General features: G+C 36.0%; 1 protein-coding gene across 3 annotated transcripts in view; it reads right to left on the bottom strand.

Moving 5' to 3' along the window:
- Window positions 1-1,927: 1,927 nt before the first annotated feature.
- Window positions 1,928-22,631, bottom strand: part of CPSF2 (cleavage and polyadenylation specific factor 2) — a 33,020-nt gene continuing 12,316 nt past the window's right edge. For 2 of the 3 annotated variants that reach the window (XM_016145454.2, XM_036239008.1), the window contains 10 exons: window positions 22,216-22,331; window positions 20,786-20,973; window positions 19,828-20,118; window positions 10,337-10,437; window positions 9,799-9,999; window positions 8,007-8,159; window positions 6,723-6,948; window positions 5,317-5,616; window positions 4,027-4,161; window positions 1,928-3,654 (listed from right to left, as the gene is read on the bottom strand). In XM_016145454.2, the coding sequence (XP_016000940.1) occupies window positions 3,562-3,654; window positions 4,027-4,161; window positions 5,317-5,616; window positions 6,723-6,948; window positions 8,007-8,159; window positions 9,799-9,999; window positions 10,337-10,437; window positions 19,828-20,118; window positions 20,786-20,973; window positions 22,216-22,331 (1,804 nt within the window). In that variant the 3' untranslated portion in view covers window positions 1,928-3,561. Of the gene's footprint in view, window positions 3,655-4,026; window positions 4,162-5,316; window positions 5,617-6,259; window positions 6,949-8,006; window positions 8,160-9,798; window positions 10,000-10,336; window positions 10,438-19,827; window positions 20,119-20,785; window positions 20,974-22,215; window positions 22,332-22,631 lie in introns of those variants that run through there. The other variant, XM_036239010.1, reaches the window with a different exon arrangement.

Raw genomic sequence — 22,631 nt, 5'->3', positions numbered from 1 at the left:
TTCAATAGTTCCGATCAGCCACAACATTCTAAGAGTTTAAGCTGTAAATTTCAACCACTTTTTTCTCCCTATAGCTTTTCGTTTTTGCAAAAATTCACAAGCTGATCTAAAATTCACATAGAAATGCAAGGAAACCAGAACAGCCAAAACAATCTTGAAAGAGAACAACGTTGGAGGACTCACATTTGTTGACTCCAAAACTTAATACAAAGCTACAGCAATCAAGACAATATGGTACTGGCATAAAGTTAGATATACGGACCACTAATATAGGATTTAGGGTCCAACAACAAACTTATACATTTACAGGCAACTTATTTTTAACAAAAGTGGCAAGAAAATCTGATGAAGAAATAGTCTTTTAAACAAATGATGCTGTGACAACTGGATATCCACAAGCAAAAGAATAAAAAGGGACCCCTACTTCATATCATATATAAAAATTAACTCAAAATGAATCAAAGACTTAGAGTTAAAGCTAAAAAACAGGAATAAATCTTTGTGACCTTGAATGAAGTAATAGTTTCTAAGATATGACACCAATAGCATATGGAACTAAAGGTAAAAAAACAAAAACAAAAACAAAAAAACAGATAAATTAGATAATCAAAAACTTTTGTGCTTCAAAGGACACTATCAAGAATGTGGACACATAAAATGGAGAAAATATTTGCAAAACATGTATCTGATAAAGATTTACTAACCAAACTATATTAAAAAACCTCTTAAAATTCAATAATAGAAAGATAAAGAACCCAGTTAAAAAATAGGCAAGAGATCTGAGCAGACATTTCTCCAAAAAAGATATACAAATGTCCAATAAGTACAGAAAAGATACTCAACATCATTAGGGAAATACAAATCAAAACCATAATGAGGTACCTCTTCACGCACAAGAGGATTGAGAAAATAAAAAAGATGGCGAGTAACAAGTATTGCTGAGAATGTGGAAAATCTGGAACCCTCAGACACTGCTGGTGGGAATGTAAAATGGTGTAGCCACTTTGAAAAACAGTCCAGTAGTTTCACAGTTACCATGTGATCCAGCAATCCTACTCTTAGATATATACCCAAGAAAATTTAAAACATATGTCCAAAGAAGAAATTTGTACACAAATGTTCACAGCAGCATTGTTCATAATATCCAAAAAAATGGAATCAACCCAAATGTCCATCGACTGATGAACAGATAAGCAAAATGTGGTCTAGCCACACAACAGAATATTATTCAGCCATAGAAAAGATACCAATACATGTTATCACACTGATGAATCTTGAAACTACTAAGTAAAGTGAAAGAAGTCACATACAAAAGGCCACATATTACACGATTCCATTTTTCTGAACTATCCAGAACAGGCAAATTCATAGAGACAGAGAGTAGATTAATGGTTGCCCGGGGCCAGGGAAAAGGGAGAATGGGAAGTGTCTGCTAACAGGTATGAAGTTTCTTCTTGGGGTAATGAAAATGTCCTGGAATTAAATAGTGATAATGGTTGTACAACTCTGTAAATACACTAAAAACCAATGAATTGTACACTTTAAAAGAGTGAATTTTACAATACATGAATCTATCTCAATTTTTTTTAGAAAATTGATTTCCTCACTTCCGTTTCAGACCACCTACTGGTTTATAAAAATTTAAAAAGTTTGCAATGATATTTGACAGTTATAATCCCACTACAACAAACGCTACAAATTTTTTTAACCTAATTATTTATAGAGATCAGCTGATGTTCCACTTGTATTTGCTTCTAAACAGTAAATATCTGAAAGTTCCTCTGAGTTCATGATTTATCTCACAGTTCTTAAATTTTATATTTTTCTTAAGTAACTGAGGCTAAAGAAATGTCTCCACTTTAGAAATTTTAGTAATATTGTCATCTAGAAACAGGTAAAAGTATTGACATTAGTTAGCACAGCCATCTTCAAGCAGTACTTTAAAATTTAATTCCTGTTCATAGTACAATAAAAAGGCTAGGCATAAAACGATTTTTCAGTATCGGTATAACCAAATGCTTTTAGCCATGAAACAAATGCAGACTTTCTTTCCCCTGGAGAATAAAAAGAATTTTAGGCTTACTCTATTCAGTACTAAGAATTTAAGTGAATTTTTTTCAAAGCTCTGCAAAGAAAACATACTCTTTATCTCCATCTTCTGTAAAACTGTTTTGTATATTATGTTTTATATAACATTGTACCTGGTTTTCAGTATCAGAAGGCTGTAAACTTTGCATTAGCACAATAATCCACACGAAATGCTTTGTAAGCATTAGAAATAGAACTATTAATTCTAGTCTGATATCACGAGATTACACTATACCTAGTTTTTACATAAGTTAAATAAAAAGACTGATCCTTCTAAAAATGCTAGCTAAGTGTAAAGAGGAGGGCTTAAATACTTCAGAAATAAACATCAAGGTTTGTCATGATTAAGCTACATTTTAAAAAGGCATCGACAGATTATAATAGAGCGGCATGATTTTCATTTTGAAGTTCAATGAAACTTGCATATATTCAGTTTTTACTCTTAAACACAAGTGGTTTATACTATGCCAGGGCTGCCAGCCCCCAAAAGATGTGAATACAGAAAGAATGATTTTATCCAACTTTGGTATTATTTTTGTAGTAATGTATATAAAATCCAACCACAGCTTGGGCAACCTTTGGAGAAAACAAGCCTAAGAGATAAAAAAGTTACGTCTTTTAATTAAATTATACTGTTAACTTATAAAATTGTGAGATTCTACATTTCCTTGAAAAGAGAGCACTAAATAACTTTCCAATACAGTAACTTAGTTGATAGTAAAGATGTATCTAAACGTATACAGAACACTTAAGACCATAACACATGGAGTTCTTTTGAACTGTGTGTATTCAAATGATGGTATTATAATTCAGATTGAGAAACAATAAAAACTTGATAGAACGAGAAATGGCAGAAATAAAAACTGATTTCAAACCAAACGTGTACAACCTCACACGGAAGAGCATCACTGGGCAACAGAAGCATTGAGTAGATACACTCCATGTGAAGACAACTGCATATTAGAATTCAGAAGGAGAGTTATAATACATAACTCTTTGATTTTTTTATAACTAGGTAGGCCTACAAAAACTTTTACCAGTTTTTGTTCCCAATAGTACATCTTTTCTAAATAATTTTCACTTTACATTCCAGAAAATGGTAAGAAACAGTTTGCAAGAACTCATGCAAATATGTTTCCCTAAGGCCAGGAACTGGTTTGCTAAGTTGCACTGTTTTATTCAAGTAAGAAGCCCTCTAGAATAAGGGGTCTGTAAAGGAAACCAATCCCCTTCGACTCTCAGGCCTGTACACATGTTAGGATCCCTATCAGGCAAAGCCAAAAGGTAGGATGCTCATTTGAACATTAGCAAAATGCTCTCTATTTACAGTATTAAAAATTTACTGCATGTTAAGTTTTCCTGTCAGATTCTTTTTGTATATTACAAAAAAAAAAAAAAAACACAAAAGCTTAGAATAAGATAAGAATCCTCTTTTTCTTAGAAAGGTCGAACAGATACTTCTTGACATGTCCTTTACACAATGGCATACTGTTCATATAAAAGGTCTCTTATCCTATAAAAATCTTGACAAAGGCAGCCTTCTAATCCAATGCGTCCAGTTTCCGTCTAGAAACCAAGTAAAAACAAAAAAGTTTGTTAGTACATTTTCTATCCATTAATAGGCAGGCATAATAACCAAAATATATTAACTAGATTACTTTATGATTGGTCAGGAAACGGGCTGCTTTGATTCACAGAACGTGGATATAATACTCAAGTTATGAATTTTAGACAGACATAAATGTCATAGAACAAATAAAAATTTACAATAAAATTATGTCTTTGAGAGTAATTTTTACAAGTCTTCAAGGTCATCATTATGAATACAAATTTCTGATTTCTAGTTTTGTGAAATTACCAATCAAGAATTACAGACTTCAAAATGACAAAACAGCGGAAGCATCTGCTCAGTTCAGCCTTTGCTAAACACACACTTACTCTACGGACTGCTACTTGGTTGTTGCAGACGAGTACCCCTCCTACGAACTCAGCTTGAATTCCCTCCCGTAAAAGAACTTGTTTGAAGTCTGATAGTCTTGGTTCGTTCATAAAAACTGACTGATGTCCAGGAACCTTAGATAAAGTTACAGGGAAAAGAATAACTTAAAATGGAATACCAGACACACAGTTGTACTGAATAAAGTGAAATCACACACGATCTTTAAGACATTTATTCCCTGAAGTCCTTTAACAGATCATTTCAAGACTGTAAATCACATTCCACGTTGTTATTCTGAATCTTACCTCATTATTTAACATTACAAAGCCCTTCACATTTTGGGAATGTTTCACAATCAGGTTTATTAGTCATGCCTCATAACAGCGGAGAGACATTTGGTAATGTTATGCTCTCTACTTACCCGCTTGCCTAAGGGGGTCAACCAGGGTGCCAGTAGGCAGAGCGGAACCAAAATATTTTGCTTAGTCCTTTGCTTAGGTCAGGGGATGATTTTCTCCCGATCCCACTTCCATTTTTTCACCTCCCTCAGAGAGAAGGCAGTAGATGCTATGGGTTTTAGTATCAGAAAGGCAAGTGGTTCAACTTAATGCTGCGACTTTGAATACGCTTTGAAGAGTGCAAATTTAGCACGAAGAAAATAATTCTAACTCCTCTCAACTCCAAGAGTCGTATTAGAAATGAATCCAATGACAGAGGCTGTCTCTCCATTCTTTACTGCATAGAAGGGCTAAAGAGATCACTTGACACGCATGAAGGACTCTTATAGATTTAATACTGTTGTAATTAATTACCTGAAACCTTTGCTAATTAAGTAGACATCTCTTGAGAATATGTCAATACTAGAGTAGAATTATATCTATACTTAATAAAAGATTTCTAAGTATATCAAAACCAAAAGTGATTTTAACTGACTTGAGAACACACAGAAGTGGAATACAGGGGTATGACATTAGAAAACTAATAATCTCCCGATTAGAAGCAGGCAGGCGATCCTCACAATCGTCAAAATTTAATCTTTAAAAACCCACACTGAGAAAACATATCGTGAAACAATTATGTATCGTATAAGATTTGCTACAGGTTTGAGTTATTATTCCCTAACCATACAGGATACACACACGCACACACAGAAACATAACCATTAGTAATTTTTAAAAACTTCAAAATCTGTCTACATATGACACACAGTTTAAATGCTTTAAAACATAAAAAGGAGAATTTGAAGGAGGACAAATTAAGGAGAAGATGGAAGCGGCGCGCTTTCTCACCTCGTTGGGTGGCAAGGGTTCCAGAGTGGGAATGATCTCACTTTCTTCCCCTGTTTCTTTCTCATCATCTCCAAACAGACTTTTCATGGCCTTCTGTTGTGCTATGACGCTAGAATCCGAAGGGGCGTCCACTTGCATTTCCGAATCTTCTCCATCATCCTTTAGTTCTCCTTCTTCTAAAATAACTCCTGTGTCCACTTTGGAAACTCTCATGTCTAAGACACCATCTATCCAAGCTAATTCAGCATCTTTTGCCTTACAAAACTGAAGGGAGCTAACAAGGGAGTCTTTTAGTCTCACCTAGATAGGCAAAGGGGAGGAAGAGAAATAAATCCCACAGGGTGTAAATGAACAAATACAAGCTGTCTGTTATTATAATTTTTCTAACTCTAGTGATGTATGTTGAAATTTGAAAATCTTTCACTGATCTCATCTTGACCATGGCTAGTGATGACCTAATGACCTGTAGGGTTACTGGACCCCTGTCTACTTTCCAAAGTGAAGGTCCTTAAACCTGACTGCACACTGGAACCATGTGGCAATTAAAAAAAAATAAGTATCAATGCCAGGGGCCCTACTTCCAGTGATTCTAATGTAACAAGTGAGACTAAGACTCCGACTCCCTGCAAAGCTTCCCTGCCGATTCTTATGTGCAGCCAAGGTTGAAAGCCACTGCTAAGTCCTGTTCTCTAAAACTTGATGCTGCTTCAAAGAGCACTGAGCTGCTTACAGTTTTCTCAATACACCATGCAGTTTCACACCACCATATTCTAAGAATGGTGGTTCCTCCTGCTCTGCTCAGAATGATTTTTCTGCCTCAGAATGAATTCTAATCCACTTTTTTCCAAACGAATATAGACAACACTCTTGCCTTAACTGACACCACGTCCCATTACCAAATAAGAGTTCATCTCCCCTCTATTCCTGTTTTCTGTGCCTATTCCCTTTTTTTTTTTTTCAATCAGGAGTAGAACCCTGACATCTGTGACTTCGCTTAAAACTTCTGAACTTGTGAACCCTCACCACTCCTCCCACCCGCATGCTCTCACCAATGTTGTCCCCTCGGCCTGGAACACTCTTTCTCCCTCTCTTTCCTATTCTACACACGGCCCTGACAACCCAACGAACCACCTTCCGGATTCAGCTTAGTTATCGCTTCCTCGCTTCCTCCAGGAAATCTTCTGAAGCCTCCGCATCTGGGTTGGGGTCTCACGGCATCCTGTGCTTTATCAGAGGTGTAACGGTGTGCTAAGTACTATTTCCTTGTTATAAGCCCCACAGACTGAAAGCTCTGCTAAGGCGGGGTGCCAGGTCTGTCTCACTCACCACTGCGTTCCTCATTTATCTGTCCTGATCTGCAACAGAATGTACTTTCTTCTTTGTGACTCAAATGCCAGCGTATTTACCTGGTAGATGTGAGTTTCACTAGTGGCGTCAACAGTTTCATGTAGCTTTGGCATGTACACTTTAATATCTTTTCCACCAAATGCACGGCAGCACTCTGCAAGATCTTGACTGGCCTCAGGTGGTCCATGGACAATGATCAACTGTCGTGGCTTCATCTGATTGATGATCTTTTTAATGGAATCTCCATCAGAGCGTCCTTCATAGTCTATGTAGGTAACCCTGGCTCTGTAATTAGATATGATTATTACTTTTCCGAACCCCCCAAAATAATAGGAAATATTTTATTATTTCGCTGAAATTAAAGATTTTTTTAAATGAAGTAGGCCATGGACAACTCTTATAAACAAATAACATAATGGGAGACAATATTATTTGCATTGCCTGAAATTAACCAGATAATACCCAGAATATATAATGAACTCCTGAAAATCAGTAACAAAAAGGACATATGCATAAAGGACATAAACATGGACTTTACAGAAGAAAAAACAGAAGAGGTAACGAGCATTTGAAGAGATAATCGAACTCAATAATCACAGTAAAACAAATTTAAACAGCACTGATATACTATTTTATACTGATCAGACTATAAAACTTGGAAGAGTTAGATAATGTTAAACGTTAGTGAGGAAACAGGGATGAAGGAAGCCTCTTGCTCTGCTAGTGAAAATATAAACTGGTACAGCCATTCCGGAGGAAATTTTGTTGTGATAATATGCATTATTTAGGCCTTAGCTACACCCAAGAATATATACTAAAAGATATCAATAAACAATAAACCAGTTTACTCTCTAATGAGTTTTTTAAAATCCCAAAATGATGATTTACTGGTGTTATTAACTGTACCACATGGAAAAGGAAAAAAGGTTTCTTAACTACTTCAGATCAAAATAGTATTTTTAAGAAATTAGGGCGCTAGAGATGTTTAAGTCAAGGAGTATATTTTATGAAACAAGCACTTAGGAAAATTAAACTTGTGAACTGTATAACATCACCTGCTACCAGATATACTAAAAAGGCCAAAAAGCATGTTTCTTCACATAAAGATACAATTTAATGTTTAACCCTCTCCTCACCAACAATTCAATTACTTTAGCATTCAAATATAATTAATAAAGAGAAAATACCACCATACAAGTCCTTACATGGAAAAAGGACATTAAATTTTAAAAGTACAAACCTACTAGAGGATATTCAGAAATTTCACTTTTGAAACAGCTTAAATTATATAATTCAAGTGCTTCAAATGTTACCTATTTTCAAAAGGCAATGAAAGCACTTACTTGATTTCAATAGACTCTGTCATAGAAATACACTTAGTGGGAACATCAGATAAATCCTGATCCATAGGTTCATCTCCATTTGTCAACCCAGATTCTAATTTGCTTTTTTCTTCTTCGGTAGCTTGAAGTTCCGGCACTAAGAAATCCTCTGGTCTAAATAATAAGTCTCGAATTAGAAGTAGTAACAATTAAGTTAATCTTATATATAACTAACCAGTAGATGGCATAATTTCTAAGCCCCTCTTACAGCTGAAGATTTAAATATGCATTTGATCCAAAGCCAGTGCAGCTTCTTGATACCCATTATCAGCTGACTGAATGCATATATTATGCTCCTCGAGACCATTAAGCAGTACTCTTTAAGACAAGACCGAGATGCAAAATCATTAGCTCCCTCAAAAGCCTTCATCTTTATTTCAATGAACTACTAACACATCTATCTTCCCATTTTTACTTCCAACATCAAAAAAACTTTTAAAATGTTTTCTCTACCTTACGATAATTATCTAGGCCACCCAAATCCAGTCACACTCCCCTCTAGAATCCCAGGCTCTGTTACCCAATGCCTAGGCTGCTGCAGCAGCTTCTTAGCCCCTGGAATCCACTATGTCTACACTGCAAACCACATAATAACAACAGCAGTAGTAACCACTTACAGTGCATTTATATGAGTCGGGTTCTATGCTAAGTGCCTTAGAAACACAACCTCATTTCATTCTTACCCCCATTTTTCAGATAAGGAAATTGAAGCTAAAGAACATGCTAAACAGACTGCCCACTAATTAAGTGGAATAGTAAGCAAACTCACCAATGCTGGTTAGATTGTTATTTTTCCTCTCTACTATTTTAGAGAGCCGAGTAGATAGTGGAGTTTTCCTAATTAAATCCAGGCATGACCTAAGTCCACTATATGTTCAAGATAGCATTATGAAAGTACGAAGAAAGTACAAGGGGGGCCTAACTGTATCGCAGTAGCACGGAAGAAACAGGAAAGGTTTCCAGTAGTTTGTGAGGCCAGATTCAGCAGCCTGGACACCTAGGGTGGGGAGGTGAAACGAGGCGGAAGGAAAAACACATGCAAAGGCATAACATAAAAAAGCCGAGCGGGAGGAAACTGAGAAGGCCGGGCCCACCGGGCCCGCCAGGGTGGAGAACGCACACTGGCATGACAGAAGTACAATGACACATAACAGAAAAGTGAGGAGAAACCAGATCACGAAAGACGTCATGCGCTTGCCAAGGCATTTGACATTTACCTGAAAGTGATGGGAACCCTCAAGAGTCTTTATACAGGAGAGCAGTGTTTTCAAATGTGAGGTTAGAACACGTGATTTTTTTTTTTTTTTTCCTAATAGTGGGTCTAGATTTTATGGATTTTCCCCAGGGAAAATCCACTCATGCTATCTTATATTTCTCTTGTAACTAAAACATGTATACAGCACTATTTGAGATATAACCCATTTCCCAAACTTAACAGCATCCCATCCGTCAAAGGTTCTTCCTATCCTAAGTCTTTCTCCAATGCATGTCCCTTCTCTCTCTTTTTTTAAAGTCTTGATCATCTTTCTAAACTTTTCACAAATCTAAAAAAATAAAACTACGGCATTCTTTTAATACTAATTCTCTTTATGTTCCTGGATCTATTTTTAAGTTTCAAACTACAAGTCTTCTACAAGCCAAGGTACTCAGAAACTAACAAGTGCACTACAACCAGAAAGACCAAATTCACTGAGCTCAAACACATTTAATACCTCTAATGCATAAGAAAGAAAAGCTTGTTTTGCTTACATACTTGATAATTTCTCCATATTCATCCCATTTAATTCTTTCTTCTGGGGCAGGAAACATAGGATAAGACTTTTTAGCCTGTTTGAAGAAACTTCCTTTACGACTGCCTTCACCTTTCATCATCAGGTCATGCTTAGTCTTATGGGCTGATGGCTGATCAATATCTTCCTCAACATCGCTCTCATCACTGGAATCTATATCAGCCCTAGGATGATTTTGGAGTAGATGAAGGTCATAAAGTCTCCCCAAAAGATTCTGAATTAATGTTTATAAAATTGTTTTCTAATACTGAATACTAATTGAATAACAAAATTATCAATATTACTAGGTTGATATTTTGTAAAACACAGCATTAACTGCCAGTTAATAAATACATATTAATATCAGCACTGAAAGAATTTGATATTCTAGCATCATTTCAAAGATGTAACAAAAATAATGAAATTAAAAGTTAAGTATTTTCAATTAGACTTTTTTATATTAGAAATAAGTTTTTCTCAAATTACATATATAAATTTATAATTTGTAGGAAAATAACTCACTCTTTTGACTGCTCAAGCTTTTTAGCAGCTTCTTTCTTTAGTTTCTCTTTTTCCAAGTACTCTTCAAGTTCTTTCCCTTCAAGCTTCACACGTTTCCTCAACTAAAGAAAAATAGTGGACAAAAGGAAATATCAATATTAGGGAGTTAAGGCAGTGGGGTGGGAGATACATCCCATCTCGAAACTGAGTCATCATTTTTAAACTTAATTTTCCTCTGGAAATTATTCCAGTTTCTGTTACGTGCACTTACCGATCCTATTTAGATTAGTACTAAAATTGAGCTGTCACATTTCTAGAATGGGTTTAAGGTAAATCGAACTGGTTTAAAAAATCACCAATCGAAAAAAGAAAATACAGAAAAGTATTTTTATAATTTGGCGAAGGTGGGGCCTATATATGACATTAAAATCCAAAAGCCATAAAAAAAAGATGAATAAATACGGCAATATGAAAAAAATAAAATCGGTTTGACATTTTAAATCTCATAATGTTTAAAGAAATTTTAAGTTATTTGTGGCACTGTATGACTATCCAAAGCTACTTTTTCCTAAGACCTCTTATAAATCAGTTAAGAAAAAGATGACCAACACATCAAACAAGGACAAAAGATATATAATAAAAGCACTTTACAAAATAGTAACGAATAACCATGAAGACAGATCTAATTTCGCTAATGACTTTTGAAAAATGTAAATTTTTAAAAATGTAATGCCATTTTTTAATCTATGAGACTGGCAACACTAACTACTATATGAGAAAAGGGTGCCTTCATCCACATTAGTACAACTATGTCAGAAGGTGATTTGACAACATTTACGTGCTTGTCATTTAACATAGCATATTTACTCGTAGAAATTTATCCTATTGAAAGAATCACACAATGTGAAAGAAATTATAAATACACTGAAGCAATGTCTATAATAGCAAAAAACTAGACACATTTTAAAATCCATCAACACAAACTGATTACATCAGTACTTCTCAAACTTTTTGATTCAGGATTGCCTTAGAGTCTTAAAAATTACTGAGAACTCGCAAAAGCTTTTAATATTTTAAATTAAAATATAACTGACATAAAACATTAGTTTATGTATACAGGGCTTCATTTTTTGTCTAGTTATCAATATTTACCACATTAGAAAATTTAAAAATTTTTAAATATTAATCTGTTCATTAAAAAATAATAAAACCACTACATGTTAACATTAACATATGTTTACAAAAGATAATTATATTTTCCAAAGTAAAAAACAATTAAGGGGAAATAATAGCATTATTTTGCATTTTTGCAAATCTCTTTAAACATCTGGCTTAATAGCAAACAGCTGGATTCTCACATCTGCTTCTGCATTTGATCTCTTGCAATATGCTGGTTTTGTTAAAGTACGTGAAAAAAAATCTAGCCTCATACAGCTGTACAGTTGAAAAGGAAAAATATTTAAATATGAATATTCTTATGAAGATTCTTCTTGATATTATATTAAAACTCAAAAAGTGGTAGTTTCTTAAAGATTATTTGTAATACAGGATCAAAGCCATACCAATGACTTTTGGTACTCTGTTATATGAAACATATTGATTTATCTCGTACTTTGAATGGATCTTTCATTCACGCACTATTTTGTAACATCATGCATTGGTGATTTACAAAATATTGAATTACCAGGTTACATAGATCTTACAAATGCTGACAATATTTGAAAAATCACATTTGCCAATATCACCACCAATCTCATCAGAAAAGTCTTTTACGGTTAAGCTATCAATCTCACCGTGATGGGTATACATTTTCTAAAATTCTAATTTTCATGTGAAAGTTTGAACTTTATCAAGTTTAAGCAATAAATGTTATACTGTTTACCTTAAAGTGACCAGCTCAACTTATTCCTTTTTGAGAAAAATATCTAAGTCTGAATAATCATGTCATTATTTCAAGTAAAAATGGTGTTCCAAGAAAAAAAATGGCTAGTTCAGCTCACACTCAAACAATTATACAAGTGCTTTTCTTCGAGACAACCACTGTACTTGATATGCGACACAAGTGCTTTACACATACTTCCTATCTTGTCACCCAGATTAAAAATCTTTTACTAAAAGAATTGAGTAAAATAATAACTTTTACTGCTTCATCAAGGACATTTGTAAGTGAAACTGACTTTTTTTTAAACAAGGATGTAGCAATGAAAAATGCAGTGACTACGAGCACAGTTTCGTGCCACTGCCTCAGTACACGCTAAGGCGCCAGGCACGCTACCTGCCACTGCTTTCACTCGTAAGGGACGTGAGAAGGCAAATAAACCCTTAACGTTGTCATGAAAAAGTTTCCACCTTGTGGATCCCCTGAAGGGTCTCAGGCCCCCAAGGGGTCCTCACACCATACTTTTGAGAACCACTGGATTAAATAATCACAGTACATATGTACTATGTATTATAAAATTACTAAAAAGAATTCATTTATTTGTTTGTAACATACAAATTAATATGTAAGGTAAATCTGTATCTACTTATACTACTCAAGAAAGACTCATAAAAAAGCTAGTTTCAGAATATGTAGATAATTTGGTCCAAATTCTTTAAAAAAAAAAAAAGTATATAGTATGTGAATAGGGAAAAAATTAAGAACGTATATCCTTCAAAAATGTCAACAGGCATGACAATTAAATGCAATGTGTGATCCTGGATGGGATCCCAAATAAAAAAGGAAAGGCTAATTAGCAAAAGATGAATGGGGTCAGTGGATGAAATGGTAGCATGTTATCAATGCTCATTTCCTTGATTCAATGGATGCACTATGGTTTGCAGGAGCGTGTCCCTGTTTTTAGGTAATGGACACTGCTACATTTAGAGATGATGGAACATCTGCAGTTTCAAATAATTCAGAAAAAAAACCCTAATATTGTGTACACATAGCAGAAATAAGATAAATCCAGTAAAATGCTGACAACTGGGGAATCTGGGTATACGATTTTTATGACTTTTCTGTTAACTGTGAAATTATTTCAAAATAAAAAGTAACAAAAAAATTAAAACAAAATCAAGTTATTCTAGTGTATAGCATGAATGAGTGATATACATGTATACAAATGGCATCCCATATTTTACTTGAAAATAAATTGTTTCGAAAAGTGTCATTATTTTCCTTTATAAATGCACTGGTGGGAACTTATACAGATGCCTGTCTAACTTGCATATAAATTTCAACAGAACATTTACCACATAATTTAGGTTATGCCTGTTGCTATAATAAATTTTGCTCTCTATCTTATTTTTCATTTAAGATACCTAAAATTAATGACTATATTCAGAAACAGAGTTCTAGAATAATCAACCTTAAGATATTTTTCTTCCTACTCCTTCACTCTATTACCTCCAAGTTATTCCTTTTCCTAATCAAATCTATTCCAATTTATTAAGCCTTATTCATTTACTATATTTGCTCTTTTTAAAGGAGTTAACTCAAGAGAGCAATAAACATGGTAAGAAATCAGGTTTATTATATATTCACTAATTTGCTCATTCCTGAATTCCACCAACATTTTTCTGTGTGCTAGAGATTTAAAAAAACCCAAGATCCCCTTTCTCATGGAACTTGTATTCTAGTTGCTGGTGGAAAAAGGAAGACAACAAGGAAAATACCGGACAGTAATGAGTGCTAGGAACAGTACTTAAAGGTGATGCATCGGCAACTGAGTAGGTATTTTAGATTGGCAGTCAGAGGGGGCCGACCCGAGGTGACCTTTGAACTGAGACTTGAGTGACAAGAAGCCAGCCAAGTGCAAAGCTGGGAAAGAACATTATATGCAAAAGGAACGCCTGGTGCAGAGGCTCTGTGTGCTGCAGCGCAGCAGTGCAGAGCACAGAGACGGTGGAATGAGATGAGGTCAGAAAGGGTTAGAAATCGGGTCACGTGGGACCTTAAAAGCCAGGGGAAGGAGTTTTGATTTTATTCAGAGAGCAGAAGGAAGACACTGGAGGGTATCGGCAAGGGAGTGACATGAAATGATGAATGTCGAAAAGATGCCTCTGGGAGTTGTTCAATGGGTAGTTTCAGTTTGGTAAGATGGAAAGTTCATATAGTTAACACTGCTGTGCTGGACCCTTAAAAATGGTTAGAAAGTGAATTTTGTTGTGTGTGGTTTTTGTTTTGTTTTATTTTGTTTACCACAATAAAGAGAGAGAGACAGAGAACTCTTTGGCTGCTATGAGAAGAAGGATTAAGAGTATAAAAATAAAAATAGAGAAACCTGTTAAGAAACTCTGCAGAGTCCAGGCCAGTGCATTCAGCAGTGGCTAGGATGGTGGCCGGGACGATGGTAGCGGAGCTGGAAAAAAGTAGACAGAGTAGGATGGATCTGGAGGTCGAGCCAATAGGACTTGCTGCTAGACTGAATATGGGTGTTGAGAGAAAGGTAAGGAATTGAAAATAAGTTTCAGTAACCTGTACATTACAAGTCAGGATAGAGGTCACCATTGGAAAGGATCTAGATACAGGCTAGACAACTGTGTTCGACTTGTGAAAAGTCATCACAGTGCATGTTTACAATATGCACACTTTTCAGTATATATTCAAGGAACATTTTTTTTTTTTAATTTCTAGACTTTTGGCTTGAGTCAGTAAGTGGAAAGTACTGCTATTCCCTAAGATGAGGAAGACTCAGAGAAGAGGAAGTTTGGGAGTAGAAGAGGAGTCACAGTAAAAGTTGTTTTGGATGTGACCAAATAGAGGAAAAGTGATAGATAATGGACAGAAAAGGGGTAACTGCAGAGGAAAAACCTCTAACGAGGTGAGAGGGGAAAGAACATTAAGTATTGCTTATTAAAAAAATCGAAAACCTAACATTTCAAGTTTAAACTCTAACACACCATTTTCATTTTGAAATTTAAACCATTTTAAATGTTCTTTTTATTAATTCCTCAAACGGCATATCAGCCTTAATTGAATTTCTAGTAATTAATATTTCCTAATACAGTACTTCATATCTGATGAAACCATTTCAAGTATTTCTCAGTTCTTTTAACTGCATATTTCTAAGCTATTAAATAAACCAAAAGACAGTATTTCACTTTGGTATCCTTGCTCCAAATCCTTCCTCAACAAATCTGTATTTATAGTGAATGTATATTAGATTTTAGTTCCTATTATTATGCTTTTCTTAAGTCCAGTTAATAGATACTCTTATTACTCAGTTTTTAACAAATTAAACATTCCTTAAAATGGCTACTATGAAGACAAAATGAAAAGCAGTCATCTGAAACTTTGTACAACTCTAGCAGTTATTAACCTGTTCAGTATCAATTGCTATAAACTAAGTTAATGAGACTAGTTTTGGAAAAATTGATCAATTTAATGGGTGGGTTATTAGCAAAATGATTTTTTGGCATAAGGTAACCGTTTGACTAATTGTCTTGCTCCTGTAACAGGAGATAAGGCAGCAAATGCAGATGCAGAAATAGGTTAGGCTATTAGTGCTGAGAAGGGAAATTCTACCTGACTACTTCCACCTCTCAGTTGAGTTTAAAACAAGATCATGTCCCATCCATAAGAACTGAGATGGAATTGTAGGATTTTTGAGAAGAAAGGAGGTATAAAATTGTCCTACCATAAAGTACAAAAAAAGAATAGCTCACGGAATGCTGAGTGCTAGTGTTGGGTCCCCTTTTGATATGTGAGGTCGTAAATATAAGGGAAAACCCATCCACGCAGTATTTAACTCCAGTACCATGAAGTTGCTTGGGTATAGATAGAACTAAGCAAACAGTTCAAAGTCAAGGCTTCGCCAGCTGAGAACAGATAGAAGGATAGGAGAATTAAAGGTGTTTAAAAAATAATGACGGGCCACTGACTTTTCAAAGCTGGAGGAATGATGGACAGTAAAAGTGGTGAGGTTTGTGAACTCAAAGTCCCAAGGGGACCAATGAACTGTTGGCGTGGCAGTGAGAAAGCAAGCCAGCTGTACGATCACAGCGCGATGCACGAGGAAGGGATGCAGAGAATCATAATAAGGTTAAGAGGTTAAGGGCATGATCGTGGGAAAGCATGGCTGAGGGAGACTGGAGGAAAAGGTCACTAAAAACTAGAGTCAAGAAAGAGGGCCAGGAAACCAGATGGATATGAGTGCTAAAGTCAAGAATGGAGGCCAGAGTATGAGTGGACAGGAAGGCTGTCAACCAGGGTCCAGAGTCACCAATGAATGCCAGAGAATAACCAAGGGATCAGTAAATATCAGGAACAAGAAGTGGTTAGCGTACTGTCAAGTGTGGCACAAATTACGCGAAAAATGAAAGAGGAAAAAAAAGAGCATCTATTTGAGAGGGCTGCACGAGAAAGAGCACCATTAGGGAACAGCCGGATTCCAACTGAGGAAAGAGCGTGGAAGGAACTTTTCAAAGGGGGATTGAGAAGACAGTGTATATGTATACCGCCTGGGTGTGGGTCCGGGGATTACCACGCAAGGGTTCAAGAATGAGAATTTCCAAGGGGCAAAAATGGCGTAGATGACAGAGGCTCTATTCATTCCTCTGGCAAAAGTTGTGACAGACACAAGGAGCAAACAGCAAGGGAAAATCACCTGGGAACTAAATGAACGAGCCATACAACTAGGGAGAGAACTAAGATGAAAGGACAGGGTGCAGGTCCGAGTGGCTGAGTGGGACGGAGCCGGCGGCAGCGCCAAACACAGACTCCTCTTAAAGGGGCCACGTCCGCGAGCGGACTTCCGGTGTGACAGACCTGCTTGTTCTGACCTGCAATGCTGGTTCGGCTGCTCAGGGACTTACAGGAGGACACAAAGTTGTCAGAATGAGGACCAAAGCTAAGCTCTCTCCCAGGCCGAAGTGCCGGCAGTATCCGTTGTTCCTCTGTTGAGCCCTCCCCGCTCCCAGGGTGCAGACTCAGCATTGCCACAGCAGAGACGTCATCAGACTGGATAACAGAGGTCTCTCCACCCAGAGGATTCCCAGAAACTCTGCCTCCTCCAACTCGCAGCCCTACCCAAGCCACATGCAGGTGTATCCTAAGCGAGTCAGATGCTCCTTGCTGCACAGCGCCAAGACTCATACTGCTGCCACCTGGCCTCAGTTTCCGGTGTGGTCTTTTGAGGCAACTATAAGCACAACATCTGTGCATTGCTTGCTATTTTGATAGGTGGCCTTGGAGGGGCACAGGCTTGGGCTAAATTTGGCCTGCAAGTGAACCACTCAGGACTGTGCCACTGCATACCTACTACACAAAGCCATAGCAACAAGACCGGGAGACTTAGAAGCTTTGCTTAGTACATAGGAACAGACATGGAAAGGCAGCCAAAATGGGAAGACAAAGCAGAAGAAATCATATGAGAGAATAGAAGAGAGATCTAGAAATAATGGAGTTAAGCAGTCTAACAGATACAGAGTTCAAAACACTGGTTATAAAGATGCTCAATGAACTTATGAGAAGGGTAGATGAATTCACTGAGAACTTCAATGAAGAGATAAAAAACAAAAATGGAAATGGAAATTATAAAAGGGAACCAGTCAGAAATGAAGAACACATTATCTGAGATGATAAGTATATGAAACCGAATAAACAAAGTGAATAAAGAAGAGGATCAAATGACCTAGATAGAGGATGGGAAAGCCAAGGACACTCAATCAGAATGGCAAGGAAAAAGAAGCTAAGACTATAATAATAATTTAAGGAGCCTATGGGACACTACTAAAGGTAAAAATATCCGTGTCATCAGAGTACCCAAAGGAAAACAAGATGTAGAACAGCTATTTGAAGAAATAATGATGGAAAACTTCCCTAACCTGGTATAGGAAATAGACAAAAAACCTCAGGATACTCAGAGATTTCCAAAAACCAGGAACCCAAAGAAGCCCACACCAAGACACATAATTAAAATGCCAAAGGTTAAATACAACGGAATAAGCTTAAAAGCAGCAAGAGAAAAGCAGTCAGTTACCTAAAAGGAAGCACCCATAAAACTGGCTGATTTCTCAAAAGAAACTATGCAGGACAGAAGGGCTTAGCACAAAATATTTGACGTGATGAAAACCCAGGATCTACAACCAAGAATAGTTTATCCAGAAAAGCTATCATTTAGAGTTGAAGGGCAGATAAAGAGCTTCCCAGACAAAAATAAGTTAAAGGAATTTATCACCACCAAGCCAGTATTACAGGAAATGTTGGTGGGACTTCTTTAAGAAGAAACATGTATCAAAAACAGGAATAAAGACAGCAACAACTACATTCCTATCAACAAGTACCTCAAACGGAAAATAATTAAGTGCTCCAACCAAAAGACAGAGTGGCTGAATGGACAAGAAAACAAGATCCTTACATATACTCCCTACAAGAGACTCACTTCAGATAAGAAGACACACACAGACTAAAAGGAAGTAGATGGAAAAAGACATTGCCTTGATGGGTCAAATAGAGAAAGATAAATATCACATGATTTCACGTCCATGTGGAATCTAAAGAATAAAACCAACAATAACAACAACAACAACAACAAAAGCAGAAATAAACTCACAGAGAATATTCTGAGGAATACTCGATGGGAGTGGGGTTAGGGGAGGAAAGAGGGCAAAGGGATTGAGAGGCAGGTGAATGGTTGCAGAGTAGACATGGAGATGTAAAGTATGGCATGGGGAAGATGGTTAATAATGATGGTTACTCAGCCATTAAAAAAATGAAATCCTACCGTTTGCAACGACATAGATGAACCTAGAGGTTACTATGCTGAGTGAAATAAGTCTGACAGAGAAAGATAAATACCATGATTTCACTTATATGCGGAATCTAAGGAACAAAAAGAACAAACTAATCAAAACAGACTCACTAATACAGTGGACAATTTGGTGATGGACGGGGGGCGGTGGGAGGGTGGGAGAATGGGGTGAAGGGTTAAAGAAGTACATATTAGTTGATAGTTGGTCACAGGCATGGGGAGCACGCAGAGAGAACGCAGTTAGCGTCAACATGATGGCTAGGTGGAGGGCCAGGGAAGGGAAGGAGCAATTGGAGGGATCGTTTTATGAACTATAGAGATGTCTAACCATGAATTTAAATAAATATTAAAAATAATAAATAAAATTTGGTAGCAACAACAAAAAAATAATGTTGGAATGAACATGTGAGGGGGAGGGGTGCCAGATTTGGTGGGGTGATCGCTTTGTGAGTCGTGTGGATCTCTGATCAATATGCTGTGCAGCTGAGGCTGGTGTGTTGTATGACGACCGTAACTGGAAAAAAAACTCATTGAATTGTACAATGTAAACGCAGGCAACTAGTTGTCTATTGTATTTCAATAAAGACAGGGAAAAAAAATGAGAATTTCCAATTAAGGAGCTCTGACATTTGTGCTATGAAAGGCTCTCTTATTCCGTTATTCTAATAAAGATCTTGAAACAATTTTGAGTTTTATTTTTGGTCACTGATTTTTATACATCATGCATAATGTATTCCCCAAACAGTGTTAAGATCAAGTCCGCGTACACGCACTTACCTCTATTTCTGGAATTTTATCAGAAGGATTATCAATTAGGAAACGTGCTAAAGTCCCAGGAGTAGTTCTGTAAGTTAGAATGATTGAGTTTTTAGGGTCCTGACACCACTGAATAAAGAGATCCCTTGAAAATCCACATTCCAGGTCAGGTTGGCTGGCAAGTACTACTTTAGGGCTAGGTACTCGAGCCAAATCAGAAAGACCGTGACATAAAGAGAGATGGCGAAACTGAAATGGATTATTTCTTTTGTCTTCAAAACATCTCATCAATTTATCGCTCATCCATTCTACCTAATATGGGAGGGAAAGAAAACAATAATTAAAAAATGCTGTATTTTAACTTCAGTGTATCCTACAAGACGTTCAACGTCTATCTTAAGTCTTTTCCCCCCACTGGTTGCCTTAAATTTGTACCAGGTTATTTTCTGCTTCTGTTCCCCCATTAAATCCTGCCGCCCCAGTGTTCACCCCTAAAAATCCAATTTTGCATTGTTTAACTAATAGGTTACTTTAAATAACTGAGAAGGCTGCGTATAAGTTCTAAATGAGGATCTTAACTCAGAGATTGCTATTTCAAGATTAAGAGCTTATTCAAAGAAGAAAAAATTGGATTCTAACATTTCTATCTTATAAAGTTAGTTCTATTTTTTTGTCCTTATTTTACAAATTGTGATACTAAGTGTTAGAGGAGAAGCAACTTGTCTAATATGTAAAATGGAGGGAAAAACAGAACCTACTTCATAGGGTATATAAGGATTAAATGAAATAATACATGTAAAGCCTGAAAAATAGCTAAGTGGCACATTTTTAGCTTCTATTATTATTGTTATGATCATCATTATCATCATCATCAATCTCTTCAACAGAAAAATAAAACCCAAAGAGCAATTAAGACATTGTTTTCCACAAGCCCAGGCTCCGTAGCAAACTTCATTACAACTGGTAACGGGAAACAAACCTGGGACTTAGAAAATTCCACCACGTTGTAACTGACATTATTTAGGAGAGCCAATGAGTAAACACCCAATCCTGCATCCTTAGTTCTCCAAATCTGATCAAGGAGTTGAGCAAGTTCCAAAACTCTGCCTGCAGTGTCCACTGCTATTAATACATTGCCATCACCTCGAAGTGTTTCCAGGACATTTGCTAGAAAACAGAATGTAAAATCCCTATAGAAAATAACAATACTTTGCTACAAAATTAAAGATAACTTTATATCCATGTTTTTATTATAAAAATTTTATTATAAAATTTTTATTATATAACTTATAAATAAGCAATTACTAAGCCAGGCAAAAAATAAAAAGCTTTCATTCAGGCTATTACAAATATTTTTTATTCTGTGAATATATCTTTCTAGGAGTAAAAAATAATGCCATTAACTCTCAATTTTTTTTCATTGAAAAACTATAAATCAGTGGCTTCCAACCTTTTTCACCCAGAGTGCACAGAGAAAATGTTATCTGTATGGCACACTGCAAAAATTCCATGAGTGGCCAAACGCAACCAGCCCAGGGTTTCCAGTTTACTCCAGTGTCGCCTGTCCACCTTAGTGAACTTCATTATAAATAATTCCCAAATTTACACACGCACACAACGTGCACGCCTGCACACACACGTACTTTATATTAATACGCACATATTTCGTATATATGTATGCCTATAGAGTAAAATACAGATCATATTCTCTTTTCCCACAAATATATATTTATAAATATTTTTAAATAGATTTCCTTGCTCTAGATGAAAGTACTGAAAACATTTAGTAAAATCAAACTCTGGCAAAAACAAGAATTGAAGAACTTCTTAAAGTTAGTCTAACATAGTATATAGGTGATACTTTTTAAGTGTTAGGTGAAGGCAATGTTTTCGAACATGTTTATAAGTGGAATCCAACTTTCCCTGCTGAAATTCCACATAGCTTATAAAAAAGCAATACAAGGTAAAGCAACTCCAGCCAATGCAGAAGCAGCCGAGAACAGCTCAGAACCAAGAGTTCTAGGTTAAAGCATATCACACCCAATGCCAAAATTGTCAACTACTGGCACCTTCATTTATCTCCTTTATTCTCATTTCCCTTCAAGAGTATAAATGTTTTTCTAACAGATTTATATGAAATTTTTATATATATTGGCATTCTCTAGACATGTACCAGAGAGTGCTTGGGAGAAGCCACTCTTTGTACCTATCCCACAAAAGTTAAATTCAAACCAACTAACACATCTCTTTGTACAAAATATTGATGTGGTTCTATAATAGTTTTTCAAAAATACTAGAGTTAGCGAATCTATTATGACAAGAAAAACGTCAACCAGAACAGAACAAATAGTAATTCATGCTACCACACACTTCTGCAGCTCTTTAAAAAGGACCCCACGTAATACATACTCAGAAGCTGCTCATCTCTCTGTTTTCTCCTCGGCTGCACGTACGTAGCATTAAATGAATCTGTGATAAGTAGGGAGGGTCTGCTTAGCATTTCCAAGGAACATCCATTTAAGTGGCTATAACAAAGTTGAAGAGGAGAAATATTTTGTATCACTTCAAATAAACAATAGCTTATCTTACATAAAATATAAGCAACTTGTTTTATAAGGTTTTTTCCACCTCCAACTATAAAAGCATACATGCTCGTTGATAAGAAAATCTAGTAAATTAAAAAAAAAAGAAAGAAAATGAAGATCTTCCAGAGTATCATCATTCAGATATAATCAATATAACATTCTATGAGTACAAAATGAAATCTTTAAAATTAAACTATGTGTCTCCTTTTCAAGAGTCTGACTTTAAATATAGTTATATTA

The sequence above is a fragment of the Rousettus aegyptiacus genome, unplaced genomic scaffold (genome assembly GCF_014176215.1).
Source record: "Rousettus aegyptiacus isolate mRouAeg1 unplaced genomic scaffold, mRouAeg1.p scaffold_m13_p_3, whole genome shotgun sequence".
Taxonomy (NCBI): domain Eukaryota; kingdom Metazoa; phylum Chordata; class Mammalia; order Chiroptera; family Pteropodidae; genus Rousettus; species Rousettus aegyptiacus.
This window is presented reverse-complemented; position numbering and strand designations above follow the sequence as displayed.